Below are 26,472 nucleotides of genomic sequence, written 5' to 3' on the forward strand. Positions count from 1 at the left end.
CAATCTCTTTCACCATGAGCCTCTTTACCAGGCAGACTAGTCCTTCCTGACCTACTTCAGTCCTGGCCATCCCCTCTCTCCACATGAGACCTCTCCAGTGAAGGACAGAGGTGAGGGAGCATAAAGGTCAGAGTCTGTGTCTGATTCGCCCTCTGCTATGAAGGGTCTAACCCTGGCACAGAGTGAATGTCCATCTCTAGCTTCAGTCCCTGCTCCACCTCCTCCTCCTGAGCCTGTAAAGAAAGTAGGCCCAAAGAAGTCCTCCTTGGCCTGGGAGATGCTAAAGCCGCTGAAGGAGCGCTCCAGCTCTTCATGGTCAACAGAGGGGATGGACAGAGACGTGTCGCTCTCCACGGCGGTGGCATCCTGCTGACACCTCTGCCTCCTCTGGCGCCTCCTGCTGTGGGAACCGCTCTCTCGGCCGCTGCAGCCCGGACCAGAGGAGGATCTGTCGTGAACCGGAGCAGGCGGAGGCGGAAGGCGGAACAGGGTGGGCGAATGGTCGCCGCTGCCACCGACAGGTGAAGGGGTGTTTGCCACGCTGCTGTTCCAGGCAGGTTGGCTGAGGGGGTGCTGCAGCTGGTGCTGCCAGGAGGTAGAGGGGCGACTGTTGCTGCCAGAGGGAGTACCCACTGATCTCGCCACAGACCGACCCAATAAAGGATCCTTCTTTTCCACAGACGCATCAGAGCACAGGACATCTGCAGCTGAGCATGTCTTCACCTCCTTTTCTTCCTTCACGTCCTCTTTTCCCTCCTTCTCCTCCTTGCTCTCCTCTGGGCTGTGGTAAGGCGGGGCTGGATACGGTTCTTTGGAGTTGAAAAAGGCCTCGGTTTCAGAGCGAGGGATGCCCATACGCTGCACATACACATTTACCAGGAAATCAAGTTTCCTGTCCATACAGACCACCTGCAGGGAGAAAAAACACACACAAGTGAGGACTGTGTGAAAATACATCAGGAAATCGTTTTGGTTTCAGTAGAAACCAACTTGTAGGACCTTTACAAATCATAATTGAGTGGGGGAAACATTCCTACCTGTTTTTCTACTTTGACCAGACGTCCCATCATGCTCTGGTCCTCCACAGCCTCTCCCTCAGCTTTAGGACCTTTACCAACTATCTGGTCAACTCTAACATTTGAGAAAGGTAACATCTGAGATTAAAAAAAACACTCTGCTCTGCCACAAAGGTTTCTTAAACTTAAAGGTAACCTGTGGAGTTTTTAACCTCTAGCAGCGCTATGAAGCAGCTTTTCAATGAGTGGTTCACCCTTTTTTTTGTCTTGTCCACATGCACTTATGTGATCTGATACCAAGTCCTACCAAATGTTTCACACTACTCCACATGTAACCTGCCAAGATATGCAGCAATGCACCAAAAGGCAAAGAAGAAGACAAAGAAAGTAAACATGTATAAACAATGCAGGTCAAACTTTCAATAAAAGTTGGCTTTAACAATGTTTTATGAAGAAGAAAATGCTTTATACACAACTGTGTGACAATAAGGATGCACACAGGGCAATTTAGTCAGTACTATTGAATATCAATATAACTTTTTTATTTACTAGAAAACTCCGCAGGGCACCTTTAAAAACGAATGAGGCCATTACATTTACATGGGAATAACATAGCAAAAGCATTTATGTTGATGATACCTCTCAAGCTACAAATGGATGAATGACTGAATGATGGCCTATCACTATCCAATATGAAAGTGAGCATTTCTTGAGAAAATCTTGATTGCGGATGTACAGGTAGATGGTGTGGACACATGCAATATGTATTTACCGAAACAATGTGTTAGGAGAAGGGACCTTTTGTTTCGGGCCAAAATGCATCACATGGCATGCTTTTGTTATGCTTCATGCTTCATTTCCATTGCATCCTACTGGGGGAGCTCTCCCTCTGTCTCTCCTGTATAAGAGCAAGCATCTAGCACTGTCAAACCCCTGTTGAGGGAGGCCGTATGACAACGCTCATTAACATTCAGCGAACAAGCTGCTGGTCCTTTTGTTGACAGCAGCTGATATAATGTGACATAAGAGCTAAATTAAGTGCACAACACCCTGAAAATGTTGCACATAATGCTCTTCGCCAGACCATTTTGATATTAAATCTTTAACATTGCTGCGTTTCTCCATGTATTATCTAGCTGAATGAGACAGGTCAAGCGGCTTGAGCTCAAAAGGGGTTCCATCAATCAAAATAATAAGGTTGCATGTAACTTCTTCAATATTTGGACTATGGTACATGGAACATAATGCTGGTAAAATGGTCATTCTACAGGTGCAGTCTATTAACCTAACCTAGGACCTTCAGTGGACTTCTTATGACGAGGTGTTGATGGGGGAGGGGGCCCCACAATCATATCTATCCTGGCAAGGTACACAGAGACGATATGAGTGCAATGCAAAATGAAGCAACGTGGGAATCACATTAGCTATGGAGAAAAATGTCAATATATTCCACACACACCAGACATACAGTGAGTCTGACTTGCGTCGTGGATGGAAGTGTATGTATCTCACCGTTGGAATATATTTATTCTACATGTTAGTCCATTAAGGGATTGAAATGTTAAGAGCTAATTTGCAGGAGGTAAAGCTGATAAAGAGAACAATGTCAATTATACAATATGTGTGATATCTAAAATGAATTTGTGGCGGATTCAGAAGCAAAGGGAGTGAACTGTCATTTGATAAAGGTCACATGTATGAAATAGATCGAAGATACAACACATGTATGTTGCTGGAAAATGAAACAGGCAAATTAATGACTTATCACAACATGTGTGTATCCAGTAACACCCTTAATACTATATTACCTCACATCCCTGATACTATATTAAATTTTAACATACTATTGAATTAACTGGACTGGTAAATCTGAATTTCAGTCATGGAAATAACCCTGACAATGCTTCCATGTATCCTTCATGGTGACATTTAGGGTCAGAGATCAGCTGCCGTTGGTGAAAGTACTGCAGCAGCTGGACAGGTTATTCAATCTGAAACAACCTGGAAGTGAGTTTGGCTCATATTTGAACTAGTTTAAATAAATAGCATGGTGAATGTGCACTTGCCTGGATTGCAGGTTCTTAATTCGAGACAGCATGTCCAGGTGACCTGCAGAGTACTGCTCGATCACATCCATGACATCATAAGGCCGCAAGCTCTCTTTGAACCTCCTCTTAGACACCATAAACTTCATGATGCTGAGGGAAGACACATCATTTTCACATATGGAACACAGTAGAATGAACAGGCCTTACTCACAGCAGATATTTGGACTTTGACAAGCACAGGTAGTACATTAACATTTTATTCAAATGTCCCAGTAAGTAATGACAGTATGACAGTGAGTCAGCGGTAACAGTGGCAAGACCTTGAAACCGAAGTGCATAAAAGGAGTTAAGCCATCATTAATTTCATTTTTTTTACACCTGTGCTTTTCTTACTGTGACATGTCAAAATATCTTCTGTGAAAAAGGCTTAATATAGCAATGTAACTGTAGATGCAAAAACAGATGTCCTTCTTAAAGGGTAATTCATTAACTTGGGTGTTACTTTCATAGCTTGACAAACTTTTCTTAAAGGGAAACTTCTGTTTTTTTCAACCTGAACCCTATTTTCCCATCATTTAGTGTCCAAGTGACTAATGGGGACAACAATTTTTGAAACCCATCCAGTATCGAGCGAGAAAGCTATAGGTGGCAGCTGCAAAAATTGCTGTCCCATTTAGACACAAAAAGATGGGAAATTGGGTCCAGTTTGAAGAATACTGAAGGCTATCTGAAGGCTTTCCACCACATTTCTTGGTCATGCATCAGCAAATTGAGTTTCTCAGTTGTCGTCATGTGACCTAAATAATATGTGATAACAGCTGGTCATATATAGCTCCATGACAACTGAGGAAACTCCACCTGCTGATGGCTGTTAGATAGGCTAGTAAGTGGATCTTCATGCAAGCTTGTTTTTGTAGTTTTGGCCATTTTTTCTGTTTGTCATGATCACGTCAAATTGTGAGAAAAATGAAAAAGTTAAGGGAAAGGTAAGCGCCCCCAATTTTCTTCTACTAATCTTTCATTGCATAGGAAGACTGTATACACAAAAGAGTTAAGAACAATGGGTGAGTTGAATCAGCTATTCAGTTTGTAAACATATACACAATGTAAAGTTTGGTTAATAACTGTAACAATATTTTAATTTTTCCTTTAATAAGTTTGGTTAAGTTAGCCCTAGTTTATGCCTCTCATGTTCTTGTGCCTCTCAATAGTACTATCTTTTTATCCATCTTTTAGAGACATGGATGCTTAACTCTGACTCAAATATAATTAATACTGTCTAATTTAGCTAACCTAATACATGAGAGGCACAAACTGCGGCTAGGCTATCATGCTCCATGTGCATAAAGATAGGAAATCCTGACCCCATCAGGTCACCACATTATCATATTTTTGCATTTGACTTGTGAGTACAGTGTTATTTTTCATAATAGGAATGATGGCCAAAACTGATAGAAGTATAATTAACTGAAATGATCGTTTAAACGCTATCAGAGCTTTTACCATCACAGGGTAAAGAAAAAGTTATAAACATAAACATATAGTTTCCTGTTATAGTTCCTATAGTCTCCATGGGTGAAATAATCATTTCAGAACCAAAAGTTGCACATGAAAGGGAACCCTTACCAAATTGCCCTTATTGCAACCTTCAAGCCTGGTGGTAATTCTTGAGTGAGAAACTCACAGTGGCAACTCTTATCATCGCCAATTTCTTCTCCTGGTAGGCTCGCTTCTACAGAGCAAAGACAAGGACACTCTTTAAGCATATTTCATTGGCCTCCACACAACCAGCGTCAACAGCAGAAGCAAAGCAGACCTGTTGCTTTTAACTTTGAAGGTGCAAAATTCAATTACCAAAAATTGGTTTCAAGCCAGTTAGCCAGTTTGTGAGCGTAGTGAGCGGGCTTAGTGGAACAACAGAAAAATAGACTTGGTGCAGAATTGAAGGATAGTGCTGATGGGATAAAGCTTTATTGAAACCTTTAATGACAAGTACTCTCTTCCCACCACCAATTGCAGTCTAGATTAGTATCTTAACTAACATGTTTAGTTCGCCAAAAGGCTGATCTAAGGATTTTGAAGCATACAGGCAAAGGTGTCTAGGCCTAATCACTGTTGATCAGAAATGAAGTGAGAATCTGGTAGGGAAAGTGAGGTCTCTTCATGCAACATAAAGCAGGGTTTTTGGGCATTTTGTCTCTGGGTCAATTTTGTATCATCTTGGCACCACTTGACTTGAACCCACTGTTAACTGCCTACCACTCATATAAACTAGTGCTTATCATTGTGTGGAGTTCATACAATCCTAAGGAATAGTTAAATTGTCACATGCTTGTTGTCAGTTATAACCATGCTTCAGTGCCTTCTGTCAGTATTAGGGAAAAACTTGTATGAGAAAAAAATCAAAATAAATAGGGGTTCATGTCAAGTGAACAAATCTCAGCAGATTTCAGCATGCATGTTTTCCAGACCGGTGAAGCTGACTTGTCTTTCTTTCAAATCCCCCATAGAAGCCAACCAACAAAATATCCCAATGTCTTACTTATTAAACCTTCAATTGCTGCAAAAAGAGAGAGGAGAGACATGGAAAAAGATTTGTTATGGATCCTAGAAGGGTGACAATGGCAGACAAATCAATTCCAAACATGGGAACTTGTGGAGTCCACTGAATGGTTTCTGGTTCATGTTTGAAAGGTCTGGTCTCTCTTCTCTTACGTTTACACTTACCAACAGCATATATTCATAAGCTTTATATAAAAATATATGGTCAAATATACAGCTAGACATTACAGAGTATATTACAATCTAAACTAAAGACATGTCATGATGACTTGTCTAACCTGGAGAACTCTTCAGTCCAAAGTCTTCGTCCTGCATTTCAATCTGCACTTTAACATGCCATGAAGCGGAAGAAGAAAAACAACTAATGAGAGATTGGTTTAAATTGTTTAACAAAAAGAAATGGTGAAGGAGAGAAGTATATTTCTAGATAATGATACAGTGGCCTGGATGATATATGGATGCAGTTGGACTGTCCAGCAATCAATGATGGCTGGACACCAAAATCCGAACCAACCGTCCTCTGTCTCCCCAGCAGAATGTTGAAATGTTGGCTTTAAGTATGTTGAGATGTCTTCCTCAACTGTTTGAATACATGCATGAGAAACTACGTATATATTCACATTACCTGCATGGCAATTACTGCACCTGCACAATGACTGCATCGTATAAAGGGCTTGATTCCAATTTATTAAGTGGCATCAGCACCGTCCTTCTTAAAACACACAGCTGACGGGTTGTTGACCTTGTGGTGGCACAAAGCCACACAGAGCTCTACTGTAGGCTACACCCTTTCACATCAACTGAATTCCTAACTGAGGAAAGATCCAGTGTCATCAATTAGTTTATTAGTCAATTAAGCTACTGTACACAGTTTTATTAATATATGTGAATGATTTATAATCTGAATGCCAACTAATTGTTAGATTGTTTGACTTAATGTTACCACTGAGTCGAGATTAGATCAGTATATTGGCTTGCTAAAAACTACATATTTGCCTTTTATAAAATCTCAATGTCACAGTTATATGACAACTGACATTAGCCCATTGATGACATTTCATTTTCATTCATTGTTTTCATTTTGTTGTGCAATTTCTTGTTTTTTCCAAATTTGATCTTTGATCTGAAATACTGTAAAAGAGCAACAATCTCAACAACTGAATTCATATTAAGGTCATATTAGCCTAAAGGAACAGTTTGACTTTTTGGTTAATACACTTATTTGCTTTCTTGCAAAAGTTAGATGATACCACACTCATGTCTGTATGCTAAATATGAAGCTACAGCCAGCCGCCCTTTTGCTTTGCTTAGTGTAAAGACTGGAAACTGAGGGCAACTATTCTCTAGGTATAAAAGTAACTGTGATCACTTTAGTGACGTTTCATTTAGTGCCATCATCAGGTCAAAAATGTAATTTGTTTAATATATTTTATGACCAAATACCTGCATATCTGTGGCACCCTCCTCAGATTCAGCAGTAGCTTGTGTTTAGTTGTAATTAGGAAATGCTAACATGTCAAGCTAAACACACACTACATTTCAGCATGTTAGTGCTGTCACAATGATAATGACTAGATGAAACATCTTAATTATAGCAGCTTTACAGATGCTGATGGATCTATTTTTGGCCTTTGACCAGCCAGGCTAGCTGTTTCCCTATGTTTCCAGGCTTTATGCTAAGATAAGCTAACTGACTGCTGGCTGTAACCTTATGTTACTGTATATTGTATCAATCATCTCATCTAGCTCACAACCAAAAAGCAAATAAGCTTTTATCCAAAGATACTGAACTAATCCATTAAATACTGTAAATGAGCCCAGAGTTACCAAACAGCAGCAGATAATATTAGATTAATCAACTGCTAACTTCCTTCAAATTCTAATATTTTACTGCAGAGTGTCTTTCTCAGAGACTGTCCACTTTAACAAGAATACATTAATATAGAAAAAGGATTTTAGCATTAAATAGCACTGTCCCTTAAAAGTGTGTGTTTGTGTGTATTTTAACACTCATTGTGAATCTGGACAGATGTTCTGTACTGTGTGAAGTTCCTTCACCTTCTGAGTTTTGGCGTGAGGCGGCGCCCCGGACTTTGAAGGTGTGCTTTGGTCCTCTGTTCTTCTCAGTAAAGCTCCAGGTCTTGCTGGGGCTCCCCTCGGCCCCGTCCTCTGCCCCAGGAGACTGGACCCTCCCTTTGGCCATGGGAGCCTTGGAAGGACTGGGGAACACTTTGTCCTTCAGACTGGCCTTCCGACTAGAGAGAGCAAGCCATAAGAAGAGAATTTTAACAAGTAAAACTGTTTTTATGGCATCAGTCAAAGTATAAGTAATGAACTATCTGTTACTTCAGGTCTTTATCCTACTGCTTTGTTGTTTTAGATGTAATCTTGGGAAATTGTAGAATTCAGCACTGGTGTGATAATAAATCTTACCTCAGCAGAAACTCAAAATGGGCAATGTCCTACAGCAGAAGGAGCCATGTCCACATACGAACATAGTAGAGCATTCAGTGGGTCAGGCAAGCAGCAGGAAGCTACAAGCAATCATGCATGGGAAGCAAAGTGACACTGCATGTCTCAAATGGAAGATCTGTGCTCTCACGCTATGCAAAAAGTGAACACAAATCATGCAAATAAAATTCACCGTCATACTTTATGCTCCACCTGATACATGGAAATTGGTCAAAGGAAACGCACTTAGATAATCAGCAATATGCACCTTGCCTGCTGAACAGAAGTTCATATGCGCAGATTAGGCAAAAAAAAAAGGCAGCAAGCAAATCAACTGCATAAAGACATTACTAAAAGAAACCATAAATCAACTGTGACAGGTCGGTAAACAAGGATGTATATCTGTGTTTTCTCAGTGAAAAGGATAGAAGGTGTGGGCAGATTAGCTCCCGTGTGTATTTTAAGCAGCTTTTTCCTGTAGACATCACTGACAATGCGGCACTACAATATAAAAAGTGAACTAAAATAATCAAAGTCAGATTTCATCACTCACTTAGTCAAATATTATCAAAAATGTCCTTATTCCATGATTCCTCTAGCTTTACTTTTGTTTCAAAAGGGAGAGGAACAGAAGTAGGAATGAAAGGTGACACACAGACTTGCAGTGCAGTTGTTAGTATCTGTGCAACAACTGTACCTAATATTTCTTGGACAGCACCCGCAAAGTCTGTCTTTGTGTGCATTTTCATTACTGGAGTGGTGGGCAGTAGAGGAGACACAAAAAAGATAAAATAGCAGTGGATAAAGTGACAGAATCAGCAGTGTGTGCCCTCCTGTGATGCAAGTAACACTTTATTGCAACTATAATTTATAAATCATTTGCGACCTGTTAGTCAATCAGCTATAAACACTTCAATAGCTGTGTCTTCGTCATTTTATTTCATTATTTATTTTTAATTCTTGATTTTTCAACATATGTGCAGATAATATGCAAATGGCTTATAAAGGACAAAGTCATGATAAAGTGTCACAACATTATCAATAATTGCATTTGTTTCTTTTGTCAAAAACAGTGTGATAGAAGTCAAGCAAGGCTTAGAAAGTGTTCAAAATCACTTTTTTCCTGAGGTGATGCTGGGCAGAGTGTCAAAGAACAGCTTATTGGTGAATATTTAATAAAGCTGCCAGTTGGGAGTGAGGCCAAAGTGAGCTGATCTTTGAGCACCAAGTATGCAAATGCAGCATGACCGTTCTTGAAGGAGGCACTTAAACATCCATGTCTGACACACACAAGGACTTACAGTAACCCAAAACACGCACACACACACACACACACACACACACACACACACACACACACACACACACACACACATACACATACACACAAAGATATACTGTGCACACACTCCCCCAAGAAGAGTGCCTCAGCAGCAGCTAAGAGCAGAGTTGAATAGAAGCCAAAGGGAGGTGAAGAGAGACAAAAACCAATCAGATCACAGACCTGGGAGAGGTTTCTGTTTGCGACTCCTTCCTATGAGAAGAAAAAAAGACAGAAATTCACTACCTCTCATCATCAATATCGTGTCACGCATGCAAGATTGAGATGGTTTGCAATGAGGACAACTTGTCAAACAAAAGGGGGCTAAAGAGTCGAGAGAAAAATCTAGTCAAGCTGCTGGATGGTACATGCTCTAGTATTGAGTAAAGAGTCAAAACTTACACAAAAGTAGAGAAAAAATTATGTTAAGAGTTACTTAGCAACCCCTGAAAATCTTATTGTGGCTGACCTCCAGTGTGGTTTAACTTTTCACCTTGCTGCAGTGATGTAGAGGTGTACTCCAGGGTGTGTCAGTACACAGTGACATCACAGCTGGGTTTGTGCAAAAAAGCAAACTTGAAACAGGCAGTAAACTTTCAACCAGACTAGTTTTCAGTGTGGTGTTGAAAGAGTACTCCATAGATTTAGAAGAATTAGAACATTGTTGCAACTTTTGTAAAACAGTATCGAAATCACTGCATCAGAAGAGAGACCCGTCTGCTTTTCTTTCTTGTCAAAACCTGATGCCTACATTTCCCACAATGCAACTCAACTCTTGAAAAATGAAATTAACTTCTAACATTAGAGCTATAGAATTTTAAAGGGTGGATTTACTGTTAAATACTCTTTAAAATGAAACCAACAGTGGCACTGAAGCCAATAAAGTTGAATTTGTGTAATTGTAATTATTGCTTTACAAGGCTATTCTCAATCTTATTCACACTTAAAGTCTCTGGTATATAGTGAATAAATTAGAAATTTAAGATTGAACTTAAAAACTGAAACTGAAAACTTCTCAGGATTATGATTGGTTACTGTCTGTGGTGTAGATGTGAGATTTTTACTGGCATTGGGGTGGTGGGTGTGTGCACATGCAATTTAAAGTAAGAAATGATGTACCTGTAATAAAACATGCTAGATAAATGCCCACAACAAGGTATAATTATTTTTCTTGTTTTTTAGTTCTTTTTTTTTAATGTTCTATTTTGAGATGATTGCTTCACTCTTTCATCATCATTACCATCACCACTATAACAATCATCCTTATCTGCATCGTCATCATCATCATCGTGAGATCATGCTTTGTCACTCTTGGTGTCATGTTTATACCTGAATGACTTGCCCTTCAGATTCCTCAGAAGGTCCAGCTGATTCAGAGGTGGAATGAGTCTAGGAAAAGACAAAGAGCATGTTGTCATTCTGTCAAGATGGTTCCAGCATCTCAATGCTCAAAGGTTGGTACTCGCCTTTGGGCACTTTAATGTTAATTGTATTTAGTTTGGCAGTTGTCTTTTCTGCTGGTCATCACCTTTTCAAGTTGAATTACTACTGGAATCAAACTGAATATGACGTAATTACCCAATAGAACAGACAAGCAGCAATCTCCTTCTCTCAGAGGAGAAAATGGCAGAATTGTGCGTAGAAAAAGTCAAGCAAGGTAGTTTATTTGCTGAATCACACAGCTGGACAGTGAAATAAGAGGTTAATTTTACAAAGTAGCAACTGGCAGCATTTGAATAGGGTTCGGGTGTCATTGCCAAGAGACCAGCCTGATCTACTGCAAAATTAACCATATTAAAGCAAGAAAGGGGATAAGTCACAGCAGTGTGTGATTCCTCACAACAGATCTGATACAGCAAAGGTACAACAATTAGATGAGGATATTCTGTAGCCTCAGTTTTCCACACAGTCACCCAGTTTCAAGGAAGATGGCAGAATGTGATATGGGATAACAGCTGTATTTACTGAAACTGCTGCATAAAGTACAGCATTATTCATCCCGGTTGATGTCTTACCTGTACATTGGAATGGCCACAGTCTGCTCATAAAAATCCCAAGTAGCCACCAGATCTGTACGGGAAAGGTTGGTAGCATAAAACCTCCAAGCAACCTGGATGGAGAAATAAAAAAAAGTCATTTTAGCTTTCTGTCAGGAGATTATCTCCATTTTATAAATATATGGACACAGTGTTGTTATCATACAAGGCTCCTCAGTAAGGTACCTGGATGAGGCTTGCTGCAGGATTACGTCTCTTTTCAAAATGTTTCTGCCTGTGCTGCTCTTGGACTTTCAGAGCAAAGCCAGAACCCAGGATTCCCTGTGCAGGTTCGGAGTGACAGAGAGAGGCCACACAGTGATTAGTAACCTTTAATGACCTCTACTGGCCAGAAGACGGGCTTGCAAAAATAGCAAGCTTGCAAGCAGTCTCCTCGAACACAGAAGAAAATCCAGCAAAGCAATATCACAGATTTTCACATCTGCAAAGCCTCAAGGTAACAGAAATATGAGAGAAAATGCTGATTTCCTCCACACATATTAGAAATCAATGTGGCAAAAGTAGTGACTGTATTCTGTTTACTGAGCGCTGATACAGCAGTCCACAGCTTTATGTGTGTGATAGCTGCTTACTCAAAGCTGAGTCTGGCTCTTTCAAATCTCAGGTGAAAAGCTGAACATTTAGCAGCAAGTGACAAATACATCAGTGACTGACTGGAATTACAGCATCACAGGATGAAAGCTTTCTGAATGAATGTAAAGGGAACAAAGAGCAGAGTTTTTGAGGATTCAGAGAAGGCTTTTAACTTACTGCAACATTCTAAGTACCAGAGAGGATAAATGTAATGTAACAGAATGGCTCACTTAGAGCACTTGCTTTTCTGAGTGAAAAACCGAAAACATATTGGGTGGCTGATGCGTACAATATTACATAAAGTAAAACAAAATGTTTTCCAAAATCAACATTTTTCATAGCAGCCATTGTATGCGTTTTATTTATTGACAACTGAAAATGTCTGTTGTGGAAAAGTACCATTACAGCTCTACTCTTTCACTGAGCGGCTTTCTATCATCTATACAGGGACTAAATAATGTGTTACATGTAATAACTTCATTTTGATTCTTCACTGATTAATTTATTTTAAAACAATATCACTGTCATAAATTTTAAAGGAATGTTAGCAGATTTTTTTTTGGCCACTTGGGGCAGCAGAACAAGTTGTAAACACAACTCTGACATATCACCACCCTATAAAGTTTAAATTGTGATACGTTATCCAACAGATTCACATATTCATCAACGTGGAACAACATTATTATTCATTTGGAGTCATGTTTAATATGCTTCTGGTTTGGACTACACCAACTCTTGAGGGGAACATCTTGCTCTTTAGCGCCTAAATGTTCCACTACTGTATGTTCACCAGCTAGTGGCTAACTTTGCCTGTCTGCCATTTGGTGTTGGGCTGACTGTACATTTGGTTTATCAGAGCTTATTTGCTGAAAACTAATTCATGCTTTGGCTGGAAGCAGGGTTGAAGAGAGCAGTGAGACTGAACCAAAAAAGAAAGGTTGCAGGCTGTAAAACCACAACCATGAGTTGAGATGCTAAAACGCTGTAAATTAGCATGAATGTACTTCTCCCATGGGCAGACTAATGACAGTAAGAATGATCAAACAAGGTATGTGCAGTTCATAAAAGCTTTTTCATGAGTTCCTCTAAATATACAAAGACTAAAGGGTCTCATGGAATAAATGAAAGAAGGACTGTGAAGGCAGCATGAGAGGTGATATAAGAACAGAATAACAGAACAGCACCTAAAATTCAAGCTTCTAAGGAAGATTGTCACAGAATTGGATGCACCGTTTCTTAGAGTTGCAAGGCAGAAGCATTGAGCACTGAACACCATGATGGATAGAGACTAAATTAACACAAATGAGGATCTTGCAGAACAGCACTTTACTCTCTGCTGTGGCAACAACACTGATGACTACTAACACTTACAGCAGGAAGTGCAAAGAAGGCCACCCCGATCATACTGAATGTGGCAGCCAGCAAGCGTCCATTCCAGGTCTTGGGAACCTTATCACCATAGCCGATGGTAGTGAGTGTGATCTGGTGAAAGGATAAACTAAATTCATGACCTGAGTTAAGCGATGTGGTACACATATATGTTGTGAAGTAAAAAGCAGGAAAATTGGATATAAATGTTGTACAACACAGTGTGACAGTCAAATTCTTAAAGCAGTAATGACATTAAAGTGACTTAAAAAGGCTAGTTTAGTCTTACCAGTCCCCACCAAAGAGCATCAGCATAGGTCTCAAACTCATCATTTGACTCCTTTTCCACAGAGTAGACCAGGAATGACGCCAGGATGAGGCACAGGAAGCCTATGTACCACGCTGTGATGAGCTCCTACAGCGAAAACCAATGCAATAAGCATCAGGGAGTCTAAAGTAATAACGTATCATCACGGAGGCCTCGCAAAGTGGTGATGTAACCTTTATGAATTGGCAAAAATGGCCATTCTGTAATAATATTGGACATGCTTATGTGAGTCGCGTGCCCTCTGTGGCAAACAAAGCATTTCATAAACGTCTTTATTTCCCTCGGCTCTACACATGCTACCCACCCGCCCTCTCTCCCCTCACCACATCACACATAGAAACACTGACACACATTTTCCACAGCTTATTAGCGCAAGGAAGTAATTCTATTACAAAACGTATTAAAATAAAACAGAGAGAAATATGTTTCCTCAATCTGACAGAAGAGTTTGGAAGAGACACAAGTGGAAACACTTCACTGAAGCAGCACAGTGGAATTTAAAGGGCAGCTTCGGTTTTAGCTTAAACTCTGACCCACGTGAAGATGTTTCCTTCCATAAACATTTTTCATTTTGACATTTTTTTAATCCAAGTCTTTTATTTAAGGTTTTATATAAAACTGGATACTCTATTTGTGTACCTGATCATCTTATTGGCAAACAATGCAGTTCTTCATGTGGATAAACACTATTAAAATTAGCACAGATGCAGGTGACAGCATTATTCAAATTTGGTTTATCTATTCAGACAACAGGGCCTAAAATAAGTGATTTTGCTGCACAAATACACAATTTAACTCATTATTGCTTTTTCAGAACCAGCCAACTCTCCATATGACATTTCTATTGGATGATTCTGCAGCACACAGTTTATGTCCGGTGCCAACATTAAGTGCCAGTGCAGGAAGTTATAATAAATTATGGAAAAGCCTTTGACTCTAGGTATGGGGGGTTCAGGGCCAGAAAGTTATGCTGTTCTTTTATTTAACTATGACAGCCATATTTTATAAGCTTAACCAAATGCTCTAGTTGCCTGATCACAACCATAAATTAGGCATACTATAGTTGAATTACACAGATATGATAGAAAAATGGTCTTATCTTATTAGATTAAGGTTCAATATCATGAGTCCTGTTAGGTAGGCGGCTTGTGAAGACTTATTTTCATGAAGCCATGTTAAAAATGTTTTTACACTAGATAAAAACAAAGTTAGCATGGTTAATAGGACTCTGGTGCGCATCAAATATGGTTTTAAACAACATACCCAACATCTTATCACAAACGTTCACCTTGCTATGGGCATAAACTACAGATCCGAGCAGCTTCCAGGTGCCTCCACGGCGGTCCATACGCAGCATGCGGAGGATCTGCAGGAACCTCAGACTCCTGATGGCCGAGGTGGCAAAAACATTGCCCTGAGAGCCAGCCGCCAGTACGGATACTGAGGCAATCAGCACCATGATGTCTGGAGAGAGGAAGAAAACACAATCATGGAAGTAGCAGATGAAAGCCAGAGGTAATATGTCACACTGAATCAACAACACTTTACTGTGAGGTGTCAAATTTTCACTTTTGTTTCCAGTCTTGCAAATTAAGTTTCACCTTCTCTTGAGCTTAACCTCAAGCCAAAGAATATTCTGAGAATCACATGAAAGCATAACAAAGACGGCAATCATATCCTTGAGAGGTGCAGGAATGGAGAAATCCTGGAAAATAGGGTGACACTGTAAGATGTCGGTGTTATGTTGTTCTAACAGAGCAGAGGAGAGAAATGACAGCCAGCCGACTTTGTTTTCTCACCTATGATACAGAAAGGCTTTCTGGCAAATTTCAGCCTCCCTCTCCATCCTCGGTATCGACAGCAGCAGCCGGCAGCCCATATCCTTACAATGTACTCCACTCCAAACACCACGATGGTCACAATTTCCTGGGGGACCAAACGAAATGCTTGACTTAACCCAGTGACATGAATGTACTGTACATGGAGTGAAGGGTTACAGCAAAATAATATGATACCTACCAGGATGTACAAGGCACTCTCTGAGCTATTTCTAAACTCTCTAATGGTGGCGAAGACCGAGAGTATGAGACAGGAGAAGACCAACAGGAATCTGGAGGAGAGGGTACAAAACCAGTTATTGACATTGTTTGTCACTGTTAAACTTGTCAAATCCTGTGTTAGGTAGAGCGAACAACATATTTATTGAAACAGTTTGCTTCTTTTATAAACCCAGATTATTGAAATACATGAACATATAGCATCTGTGATGTCTGTGGCATCAAGGCCTGCTTGCATCTACATTTGTCAATTAATATAAGACATAATATTCACATTTGTAACATAAGGTGAATCAAGTATACACCAATCAGTCCACCAAACACCAAACACCAAACTGACGCCTTGATATGCTCATGAGACAGTAACTTCTATTAGAAAAAGCACTGATTAGAACTTTATCTTAAAGGGTCAGTTCACCTAATTAAGAAAGAAAACATATTTTCTGACGTATGCCTAGTGGTGTCTAGCCATGCATGTTTGCACGAGCTGAAGCTTCAAGACCTTCCCCTCTGAAACAGGTGCTGTCACCCCAGTATAATGAAGGTAAATGGACATTTTGTTTGTGCTAATCAATCTGGATAAACTGCAAACTAGCTGTCAAAAGGTATTATTAGTGCTGTTTCTTCAGTAGGAAGTAGCCCCAAAGAAAATAGATTCAACATTCAGATGTGTTGATGGCTGCTATATTATATTCCACCATAAAGACCAATCTGCTAATCAATTTCTAAAGCTTAAGCGGGTCCAGTTGGGGACCGAATGTATAATTAGAGCTGCAGACTGTGGACGGTGCCTTTATTAGTGGAATCTAGCCAAACTGCAAGAACAGCAGCAGCAGCTCAGTTAGTAGTAAATGTAAATGGGTAAATTGGTGAGAAAATGAGAAATAAATAGCATGGGAGGAGAACTGAACAGGCAAGTACGTTAAAATGGGGAAAGTAAATCTAATTCGGTCATGTTAATATTTCACACAACAAAACCACAAGTGACCTTCTGCAAATGTGTTTGCACACAAGTGTGAGGGAAATTGAATAACTTATGAGCGAGGAATGTGGGGTAACATCAGCTGACATCAACCTACTTCTGTGTGCCAGAGCTGATTATACAGAGTGTATTTACTGTGTCACTAAGTGGTTCTTCACTAGAAAAAAAAATACTCTCAACCTCCTCTTTACAGCCTGAGCCACATTACCTGCCTACTACAGAAGTAACAAGGGATGTTAGATCTATTTATTTTTTCAACATGGGATGAAAGTTAGCGTAAGACGTGATTATGACAAGGGGTGCAACTGATCAAACATCTCCTTATACACGAGAAAATCTGATCTGATCCCTCCCAAATTACTCATTTGGATGAATTAGATATGATGATGCACTAATATGATTTTGAAACTGAAGAGGTTTGGAAGTAAATCAAATCTGCAGCCACACCTCCAGAAAACAGACTGAGACCATCAGGCGAGCACTTCGTTGGATGCAGGATAGCACGCGATTTGAAGAGGAAGAGGCACGGCAGGGCTCGACCTCAGGGACTTTCTCTAGAAAAGATCTTCTGGAAGGAATCCAAAGCAGAGCTAATGGAGAATACCAAGTGAAACCCAATACTGGGATAATGCATGATTTTAAAAAGATAGACATGACGGACATTAATCATACTGTAGTAGAGATACCTGAGCATCTCCTGAGCACAAGATCAGATGTTACACTTGAAAGCTCACGCTAAAATAAAGATGTATATATTGTGCATGTATTGTGTTACTTTACCTTTTATATCATATCTACATATCAACTTATATATAATGAAATACTAGATAAGCAGCATTCAGAACCTGTCCATCCTATGACTGATAGCTAATACCTGAGCGCAGGCATTTCAAGCATCTACGCCACCACTGGCTCCTCAGACTTTGATGAGGATACACTTTATGTCGAAACAGTTGCTTCACCTTATTAAAAGCTCTAACTATCTTTCCATATGCTGCCTTAGTTGTCATATCTCTTGGCAAAAGCTTCAAAATCTAGTCTGTGATTTAGTCTAGCGGGTGACCTTCCTGGTTCGATATGAAATTGTCCTGACAATGATCAGTTTAGAAAGTAGAAACAAAAGGCTGAATTCCTCACTCCCTGAGTTAATGTAGAGCAGATTTAGCTGTGCAGCATTAAATATTTTACATGATATGAGCTGACCTTAGTGCTTAAGCTTTTTATTTCGATAGGCTTCATCTTCTGCATCCTCCCATAATAATGTGACTTCAGAGTTGACTATATTTCCTCATTAATAAACCCTGTCTCTTTGCTGTTTTTTATTTTTATTTATTTATTTATTATTATTATTATTAGTAGTAGTAGTAGTAGTATTATTAGTATTATTATTAGTATTATTATAATACACTTTATTGATATGGCACATGTACAGTTTATATATATATAAGTATATATAATATATATAGTGTATACATAAGTGCTTTAGAAAAAGCCCTTTGTAACATTGTTAGGTTGCATAGAGGTCATTTTCTGTAACTTCTGAAGTATACTGTATGTGTGTTTTTGGCATCTCATACATCATTGATGGCTACAGCAGTCAAGGCTTGTTTGGTAAAAGTGAGTTCTTCATGCATTGAATAAAGCTTTTATTACATTCTGCCTTTAGTCTGCAACTTGTGAGTGAGATTTAGGTTAGCTCTATGTATGTATGTTCTATGATAAGTTAAGTTATAGTCACACAGTTCTTTTGTAGTTTTATACAGTAAATATTATTCTTACCATGGTTTTCTTTTCCTTTTTTCTTTTTTATAGCTAGCTCCTGTACATCATCTATATATACCAGCAATGGCAAAAGGGTGAACTCCATCCTTCCTCCTTTTAGCATCCATTTGATGCCCTGAGTCCTGCAAGAGGAAAGGTGCAAATGATGTTTGCAGACTTTATCATTGTGGTAAATTTAATTTATATATGAAACAGGCTTTGAGCAGATTTCTTATGCTCTAAGGGAATGAAATTATACCCATTTAGACACCTGCTTCTCCCAAATCCAGAAGCACAACAAGGAGATGTTCTTTCTCTTTTTTATCTGATTGAATTTGCAGTTGGTCCCTCTTTTTATGTCCTCACCATCCTGAGAAGTGTTATATTCCTGTCTTTTTATTTTAGAATATGTTCACAGTTTTTTCCCTCAGTCCTCAGTCAGGTGTTGATATAAACACTGAAAGAGTTGTTCTTCACTGTAATCATTCTTCCTGTTCATACTGGCTATTAAAAGATCCCCTTCAAATGTGCTTTCAGTATAAGTGATGAGGGACAAACTCCATACAGTCCTGCTTCTGTGCAAAATTGTATTTAAAAGTTGATGTGAAGCTAATATGAAGCTTCAGTCATCCAAATGAGTCAAATCAAGTAGATATCTTTCAATGTTACAGTCTTTTTAGGGCCAAAGTCCCTCTTTTTGTTACTATACTTCCACCACAGCTCAACAGGGAAACACAAAGAGGGAATTTAATGCTAAAAAGACTGCAAATATGTCAGATATCCAATTTCTAGTTAGTTTCAGTGATTATTTGGGTACCTGACTGTTGTTATGAGACAGACTTGGAAAAATTGTGAACCCGTCCTTTCAGGTCAGTCAGTCACTGAGTCAGACTCTTCACATCTTTGTCATCACTTTGACTTGTCACATTGACTTGTCATTTTACAATGTAAAGATACAAAAAATGTTTGTACCCTGGAAACTCAGTTAGAAGTAGGATTTCTGGTCAGAATTCACAACCATAATCATGTTGATACTTTTAAAAATTGACTGATATCACATTTCACTTGCAAAATTTAAAAAAATATATATACAGAGACAGCACAAAACTAGATGTACATGATGATGTACTGATGAGGGAATATCTTCATGTAACACCAACATAATACCAGACTCCAGATTTCTTCTGAAATTACAGCAACAGTCGTCTCATTTATTAGTTAAATTAACGTAACCAATTGAATTAAATGTTTTGGAGGAAGGAAGCAGACTGGCTGCAAGTCTAATTGGAGATCAGTTTATGCAACTTTCCTGACTCGACCTTGCCAAGCTCATCAGTGCCTACTAATGAAGATGCTTACTGATAAAAGAGGTGGACAGAACCTGCCTCCTAAAGCAGTCGGACAATTAGGTTCCGCAGCTTCTTGCCCATCCATCCTTATACTATCAGCATGGTGAAGATAAGATGTATACCTTTCCATCATAAAGTACTGTCTGTGGACACACACACTAGTTTATGGTTATGAGAAAGTCTGGGTAGATACATACATACAAGAGACATGCAAGGATGATTACATGTCAAGCTCTCAAACATGTTGGCCACAAGACCATGTGCATGTAGCATGTGGCTATAGCAGCAAATTAAAGAGCCAGGCATGTTTTAGGATGTATATAAAATCCTTTACATAGAATAATAATTTGTGTCTTATATAGTTTTCCTACAAAAAAAGGTTCAATTGTCTCATTCAAATTCTTAAAATGACATATAACGTATTTATATCTTATTTTATCTTCAGTAATATGCCCAGAATCAATTAATAAGGGAATATTTTTCATTTTAAATGTTTAGCTGCTGGACACAACATGTCTTCTACCTCACTGTAAAGTCCATTATCAGCGTTTGTGCACCAGAGGCTTCAAGTTTCCACATTGCACTTGTATAAGTTGACAAATGGACCAGGATTAGCTCCAAACTAGTTATGTCATAAATCCTGCTCACAGATCCAAGCCTTTAACTCACACTCTCATTGAGCACAGAGGAACTTTCCTCCTCAGCAGATGAGTGTGAAAACAGCCTTTTAATGTCAAACTTAACATCATTCTGTACAGTGAAGGCCAAACATCCAACTGAAGTAACAAATAAGCAAAACACATTTTTGGATGGAAGTATTAGTCTACACAAACTTTAAAATTGTGCTAAGGTGTCGATTTTTTTAAACAACTGATGCAACATTTCAGTTAATAAACCTGCATGGTCTCAACACTTTTCGGCTACTTTTTTGGCAGATGAAACAGTTGCCTGCTACTGCTGAAAACAACACTAAAGAGAGCAGTGAGAGTGAACTGACACAGCAGAAGTAGTAGTTCACTGACCCACTAGTTTGTAGACCTTTCAACTAATGTTCTGATGCATCTGGTATTTACTACATATAAGATACACCATCCTACACACACAATTACCAGTGACAATAAAGCTCTATTTCTGAATCTGAATTGCCACTAATGTCCTCAATAAAACCCCACCTTTAGTAGAAATCACACTTGCTTTTGCAGTTGATAAACAGCCACAGGCAGACACACACACATACACTTGTTGCCAGTAAGGTCCAGACGACATCAGTGGGAACGTGACTATTGATCAATCAGTTTGAGGGGGCCGTTGTTGGAAGAAGAGAAGCCTGCATTTCCTCCAGAGCTGCAGATAAAGAGACATTGATTCGCCCCGCTCAGCACAACATTGCCTACCCAGACGTACTCATCAAGCTAAATTTAGACTGCGACGAACTCGAGGAGAACAAATCAGGAGGAAAGGATTTTCACTAAGCTAACTGAGCCTGTGAAGATCATGTGCCAACACTGCAGCGTCCACTCAGTGATGATGGAGATCTAATCTTGTGTAAATAAAAAAATAAAAAATTGGTGATGCAGCGTGAGTAGCTACCTGCTGTCATTGTGCCCCTTATGAGCCACAGAGTTGCTTTGCTGTGGATGCAAAAGCAGCCATTGTGTATTTCACAATGAACGTGAACAATAAAGAGTATTCTGCAAATAAATAACCAGCAAGAAGAACAATAAAAACATGACAAGTCTGCACTGTAAAATAATGGTTATTGTAGATTTGGGGGAATCTGCTAAGTGAAAACTGTTTTAAAGTGAATAAAGTTGTATACAATGCAAAGTATAACTCTAAAGAGGACAGTATAAAAAGTTGCACAACAAAGTTGTCACATCAAAATTACAAGAGAGTCACAACTAAGACAAATTCAAACTGGGCCAATATAAAATAAAGGAATGTCTTTTTAAAAGATACGTCACTATAGATGGCCAACACACAGCAGAGAAGTTCATTAAGTACACTGGTCTTTTATAAACCTATAAACTCTGACCTGTTGGCCACTCAGAGGCTCAGTAAACAAGCTGTAAACACAAATTTGAAAGTGAAACAAAACTGTCTAATTGTGTGCTGTAAAATCAAATCAATGAACATAATATAAAGCTCAAAGCTAAAGGGAACTAAAATATAATAATTGTCTAAAATATACACATACATTATTATATTAGGATATTGATTATAGCCATTTTTGTAGAAAAACAGTGTGCGCTATGATCTTTTAAATGACGGTGTAAAAAGTAGTTTTACTGTGTACATTTGGCCCTGAAATGAATTCACAGCATGCTGACACTAATTCAGTCAAGGAGGTATGTAAGAGCACTTGTGTCAACAGCACACGGCAAACCATTCTTAAAGTGGTCTTACACCAATGTTTTCATAAAGATGGGGAACTCTCAAGAGGCAGATTAATAAAAATAATAACATAATCGAACAGCAGAGAGTGAGATATTGTGAGTTTCTAATCCCTAATATGGGTCAAATTCCAAAAACACTGGATCCTAGTACATTTTGCATTAGATCTGCCCTGTCTGGTAAATGCCCAGGTCTTTCAAACTCTGCACTACCAGTTTTGCACTTTTGCTTTCAGTCAAAAGTTATAAATCTCTAAATCAAAAATGGTGACTTTCATTCACCATTTTCCCAGACTTTCGAAAGCTCATTCAGCACCACAGACGACATCATACAACTGTTTTCACAGGCTGAAGTACTGTTCATGATGAGTAAACGGACCTTCATGTGCAACATTGCTGGAGTGCCCCATAAATTTTAAATAATCCTAACAGCTGTGGCCTCTTATCATCCAGCAATGTGACCCGATCCATCCCTAATCATCTCACAAGTGCAGGACTCAGTACCACACTCAAGTCTTCCACTGCCACCTCAGAGCACACCCATCCCCTCCAAAAACAGAGCACTCCATCACATCTCAGCAGCTTGGCAGCCAGCATCTGTCTGCTACTGTACTTCGCCTTATTTCTTCCCCAGTTTGTCTTCAGGTGGCCAGCTCAGCAGAATAATGAATAACTAGAACACGTCCTCAATCTCTCTGAATCACTTTAAGAAAGTTTAACAGAAAATTTAGTTTGTTTCCCTTGATTGATCACTTGCCGAATGCTTTGTTTTGCCCTCCTCTCCGTGCAGTCTTATTCAGTGTAGTGTTTTGTTCCACTTTAGGTGCGGAACTGACACATTTTGTCATTCTTTTACAACTGCAGAGGTCTTTCAAGTTTCCTGCACAGCTGGTGCTTCCTGCAAGAGAACACACAGTAATGAAGCTCCTGTTGGAGCCAAATCACTAAAGATATCAGCGCCTGGAGCATTGTATCAGGGCAGGAAAATGTCATGGCTTGGATAGATCCTGTGAATGTTTTGAAACAGACATCTGATGCCAGGTCGAAAGTCCTTTTTTCCCTCAAATTTTCACTGATATTTCTCTCTCTTATAAAAATTCTGCTTTTTAAATCAAGATGCCGAAGATTTACAGGAGTAGCCTTGACTGTGGATCACTGTGTCTCTCTCCCCTTTAACTGATGTTGGACCACTGACAGAGATTGGCCTTGGTCTCAGACAGCTGGATAGATAGAGGGAGAAAAACAGTGTGAGAGAGGCGTGGATGAAGAGCACTCTGGATATAGGTACTCATGTTCCACATATCGATCATTCACACATGCATTACAAACGAGACCAAGGAACAAAACGCCTGCCTAACATTTCATGAACATAGCCGTCAAGAATAAAATATCAAAGCAAATTCTGCGATGCTGTGTTCTTCTCTGTGTCGTTTTGTTCGCCAAATGCTGTCTTTTGGAGCATAGATGAGGAAAAAATCAAAGAGGGAAAAATTTTAACTGAAGTCAGCATATGATAGTTTTATAAATCAGCTGGCTGGAAGTAAAAAGAGTTGGGAGATTAAATGAAGTGTGAAGAGCATGAATAATGTATAGAGCACAGCATACAGTTGTGGGTTACTCGGTGCAGATGCTCTTTTGTATGAATTTGGAACTGTAGGTGGCTTTCATGGCTCCTTTCTCCAAACAGATATCTTTGTATTGGGTTGGGGTTGACTAATTTACAACTTGCATCTGAGAGGATTCTGGTTTTTGGCAGCACACATGCTACTGACCCTGTTCTAACTAGGTTGCTTATAGTGTAGTTTGGCTACAAATACTGTATTATCCTGCATAAAACATCCCTGCTTCCTGTAGTAGATTTAGCCATGACACTAGCATGACCTCCTAAGAGTGACAGTGGTCAAGAAAGAAAGAAAGCTAAGTAAATTGAGAAAACTGAGGTTTAAACTGGCTGCTATAGTATTCAGTTAATATTTAAAAAGCACCCAGAGGCCCTGTGTGTGTGTGTGTGTGTGTGTGTGTGTGTGTGTGTGTGTGTGTGTGTGTGTGTGTGTGTGTGTGTGTGTGTGTGTGTGTGTGTGTGTGTGTGTGTGTGTGTGTGTGTGTGTTGTGTGCGGTTTCACATTATAGCACAGGCCTACTTCTGGGCATCCAGCCGTCTCAGGGGAGTCGATATGCTGTGCACAGTGAATTCCTTAATGCCATGGCGATTTCAACTCCTCACTACCAGGCATGCAGTATCCTTGAATCTGAAGGATTCAGGCATGACTGGAGGGGGACGTGCCAACCACAATTTACCACTGTTTTCAATTGGAGAATAGATCATACATTTGTAGGCACACATATTGTATCTTTCATCTTAATAGGGTGTATAAAACTGCTGTGAAATAAATGTATGAGAGAACATCATTGATTTTACACACACAGATCAGTTTACAAGTCATGAGGAGCATGGCTTAGCTCGTGCAAACAGTTACAAGATGTCTTCTGTGGTTCATCAACTCTGAGGAATAATAGTAATGGATTACTTTCCTTTACTGGATGAATGAAGTTTGAAAGAGTGGGTGATTATGAAGCTGGAAGGGTTTAACTAAAAAATACTACTGGTTGAATTATGGGAAATGTGGGATGCAAGTATCTGTACCTCTGCTGCACAGACTCTGACCAGTCTTTTCTTTTTTTTGTCATGTGTTTCATGTGAGCACCCATTTCTGTGACTATACACTACTACATTTGTGGATTGTCCCTTTAATGTATAAGAAAATAAGGAAGGCTTTTCCCAAAAGGTTGTTGCCGTCATTTGCCACAGTGCTGACTACTCATCACAGGTCACAGATCACCAACCTTTATGACCTGGGATGGCACCACTCGACATTAATCCTTTTGCAGGCAATGTCTCAATGCCAGGTCTCACTAACCCAAAACACAAACATCAAAGCGTTACGTTGTAGCTACAAGAAGCTCACATACTGTCTGTAGTATCCAGAAAACTCCCTCAGCCTGCACAGACGCACAGTAGGCTGTATGTAGAGTCCACATCCCTGTGCAGAGCTAGACTGCGACGTTAATTAGTGAAAGTACTGACGTGGCGCGGAGCTGTCCACAGCCTGCGGTGCTGAAACATAATGCTGCCGCAACATATGGTAACTCAAACAATAGTGTGTCATGCGTGGACACACGCGAAATTTGGGCGGCCCCCGTTCAGACACGATCGAAACCATGAACAGCTTTCATAATGAAGCCATCACTATGAAATAAGCATGAGTTGCATTATTATGAAGAGTTACAGCAGGAGTTATGCAGGTGAACTGACACCTCGCCTATGATCAGGCTATGCTTGGCAGCATGACAACGTTTAACCCCTTACTGCGCCATCAACGTTACCATCAATGAAGAAAGAAACACAACCCGAAAAACTCCATAACAGTCCCCCTGCCCCAAATACCATGGCACAGTAACGTTGGTGTACCCCTCAAAGTAAAAGGCCACAGACAGAATCAACATGCTTCAACAACGACATGCCGAAACATGACTTACACATAAGCGTGGTAGATGAACGCCCATCCCCGTGGTCTTTCCAGCGCATTATAGAGGAAATTCTGTAGTTTCCTATAGCTGGCATTTTTCTTCGATGGTCTGGGTCTCCCGGCGGAGATGCTGGATCTTGGTCTGCAGAGGATGCTGCCCCGCTTGGTGCTTTCCGAACCCGCAATCAGCAGCGCTCCATCCCTGCTGGATTCGGGAGCCCCGGGGTCCAAACCAACGAACCCGACTTTGTGCTTCTTCTCTCCGGCTTGAGCTGGGTAAACCCCGCCGTTGAGAGATTTCTTCACCATTCTAAAGTCGAGACGACTCTAACGAGGAGTTGTCCGTGCCCTTGCCGCGGGGATGCATCACCGGCGCTGAGGGGTGTGTGCTGGTGCTGAATGCAGTCGGTGTCGGTCCCCCCCTTTGAAAACCAATTGCAATAACCACGCGAAACTGCACAGTGTATGCTTTTTCCCTTCGCCCCTTCCGGCCGTTTGTCAGACACAGCAATAGAGGGAAATGCACATGATTGTCGCTCCAGTCTAATCACGTTGCAATCATTTAATAGCTCAGAGATATTTCATGCTGCAAAGTTGAAGTGAAAATGCAATCATCCTTCTTCTACTGCAACAACGCCTGGTCTAGTTTGTCAGTGTAGAGTATGCTATCAAAGCCATT

At 39.9% G+C, this 26,472-nt stretch overlaps 1 protein-coding gene across 3 annotated transcripts; it reads right to left on the reverse strand.

The window, feature by feature from the left end:
* Positions 1-51: 51 nt before the first annotated feature.
* Positions 52-26,102, reverse strand: LOC133987456 (potassium voltage-gated channel subfamily KQT member 2-like). 3 transcript variants are annotated; one of them, XM_062426835.1, is made up of 18 exons: positions 25,804-26,102; positions 15,744-15,834; positions 15,524-15,650; positions 15,013-15,188; positions 13,686-13,811; positions 13,400-13,510; positions 11,621-11,716; positions 11,414-11,508; positions 10,728-10,787; positions 9,582-9,611; positions 7,685-7,881; positions 5,905-5,952; positions 5,607-5,624; positions 4,691-4,796; positions 3,083-3,214; positions 2,307-2,375; positions 1,038-1,131; positions 52-909 (listed from the first exon to the last, which is right to left on the reverse strand). In XM_062426835.1, the coding sequence occupies exons 1-18, from the start codon at positions 26,100-26,102 to the stop codon at positions 52-54; spliced, it is 2,733 nt and encodes a 910-aa protein (XP_062282819.1). The 3 variants fall into 3 exon arrangements, with proteins under 3 accessions (XP_062282819.1, XP_062282820.1, XP_062282818.1); XM_062426836.1 differs by lacking the exon at positions 2,307-2,375 and adding an exon at positions 8,775-8,828; XM_062426834.1 differs by lacking the exons at positions 5,607-5,624; positions 5,905-5,952 and adding an exon at positions 8,775-8,828.
* Between the last annotated feature and the right edge of the window lie 370 nt (positions 26,103-26,472).

The sequence above is a fragment of the Scomber scombrus genome, chromosome 10 (genome assembly GCF_963691925.1).
Source record: "Scomber scombrus chromosome 10, fScoSco1.1, whole genome shotgun sequence".
NCBI classification, from domain to species: Eukaryota; Metazoa; Chordata; class Actinopteri; order Scombriformes; family Scombridae; genus Scomber; species Scomber scombrus.

What these genes read in the sequence shown, in the direction of transcription:
- LOC133987456 (XM_062426835.1), bottom strand. Translation starts at nt 26,102, where the DNA reads ATGGTGAAGAAATCTCTCAACGGCGGGGTTTACCCAGCTCAAGCCGGA. An exon ending in CAAACAGAAACCTCTCCCAG is followed by an intron (nt 7,882 to 9,581) that starts GTCTGTGATCTG and finishes TGCTCTCTCTAG; the next exon opens with TCGGAAGGCCAGTCTGAAGG. An exon ending in CTCACGCCAAAACTCAGAAG is followed by an intron (nt 5,953 to 7,684) that starts GTGAAGGAACTT and finishes GGCATGTTAAAG; the next exon opens with TGCAGATTGAAATGCAGGAC.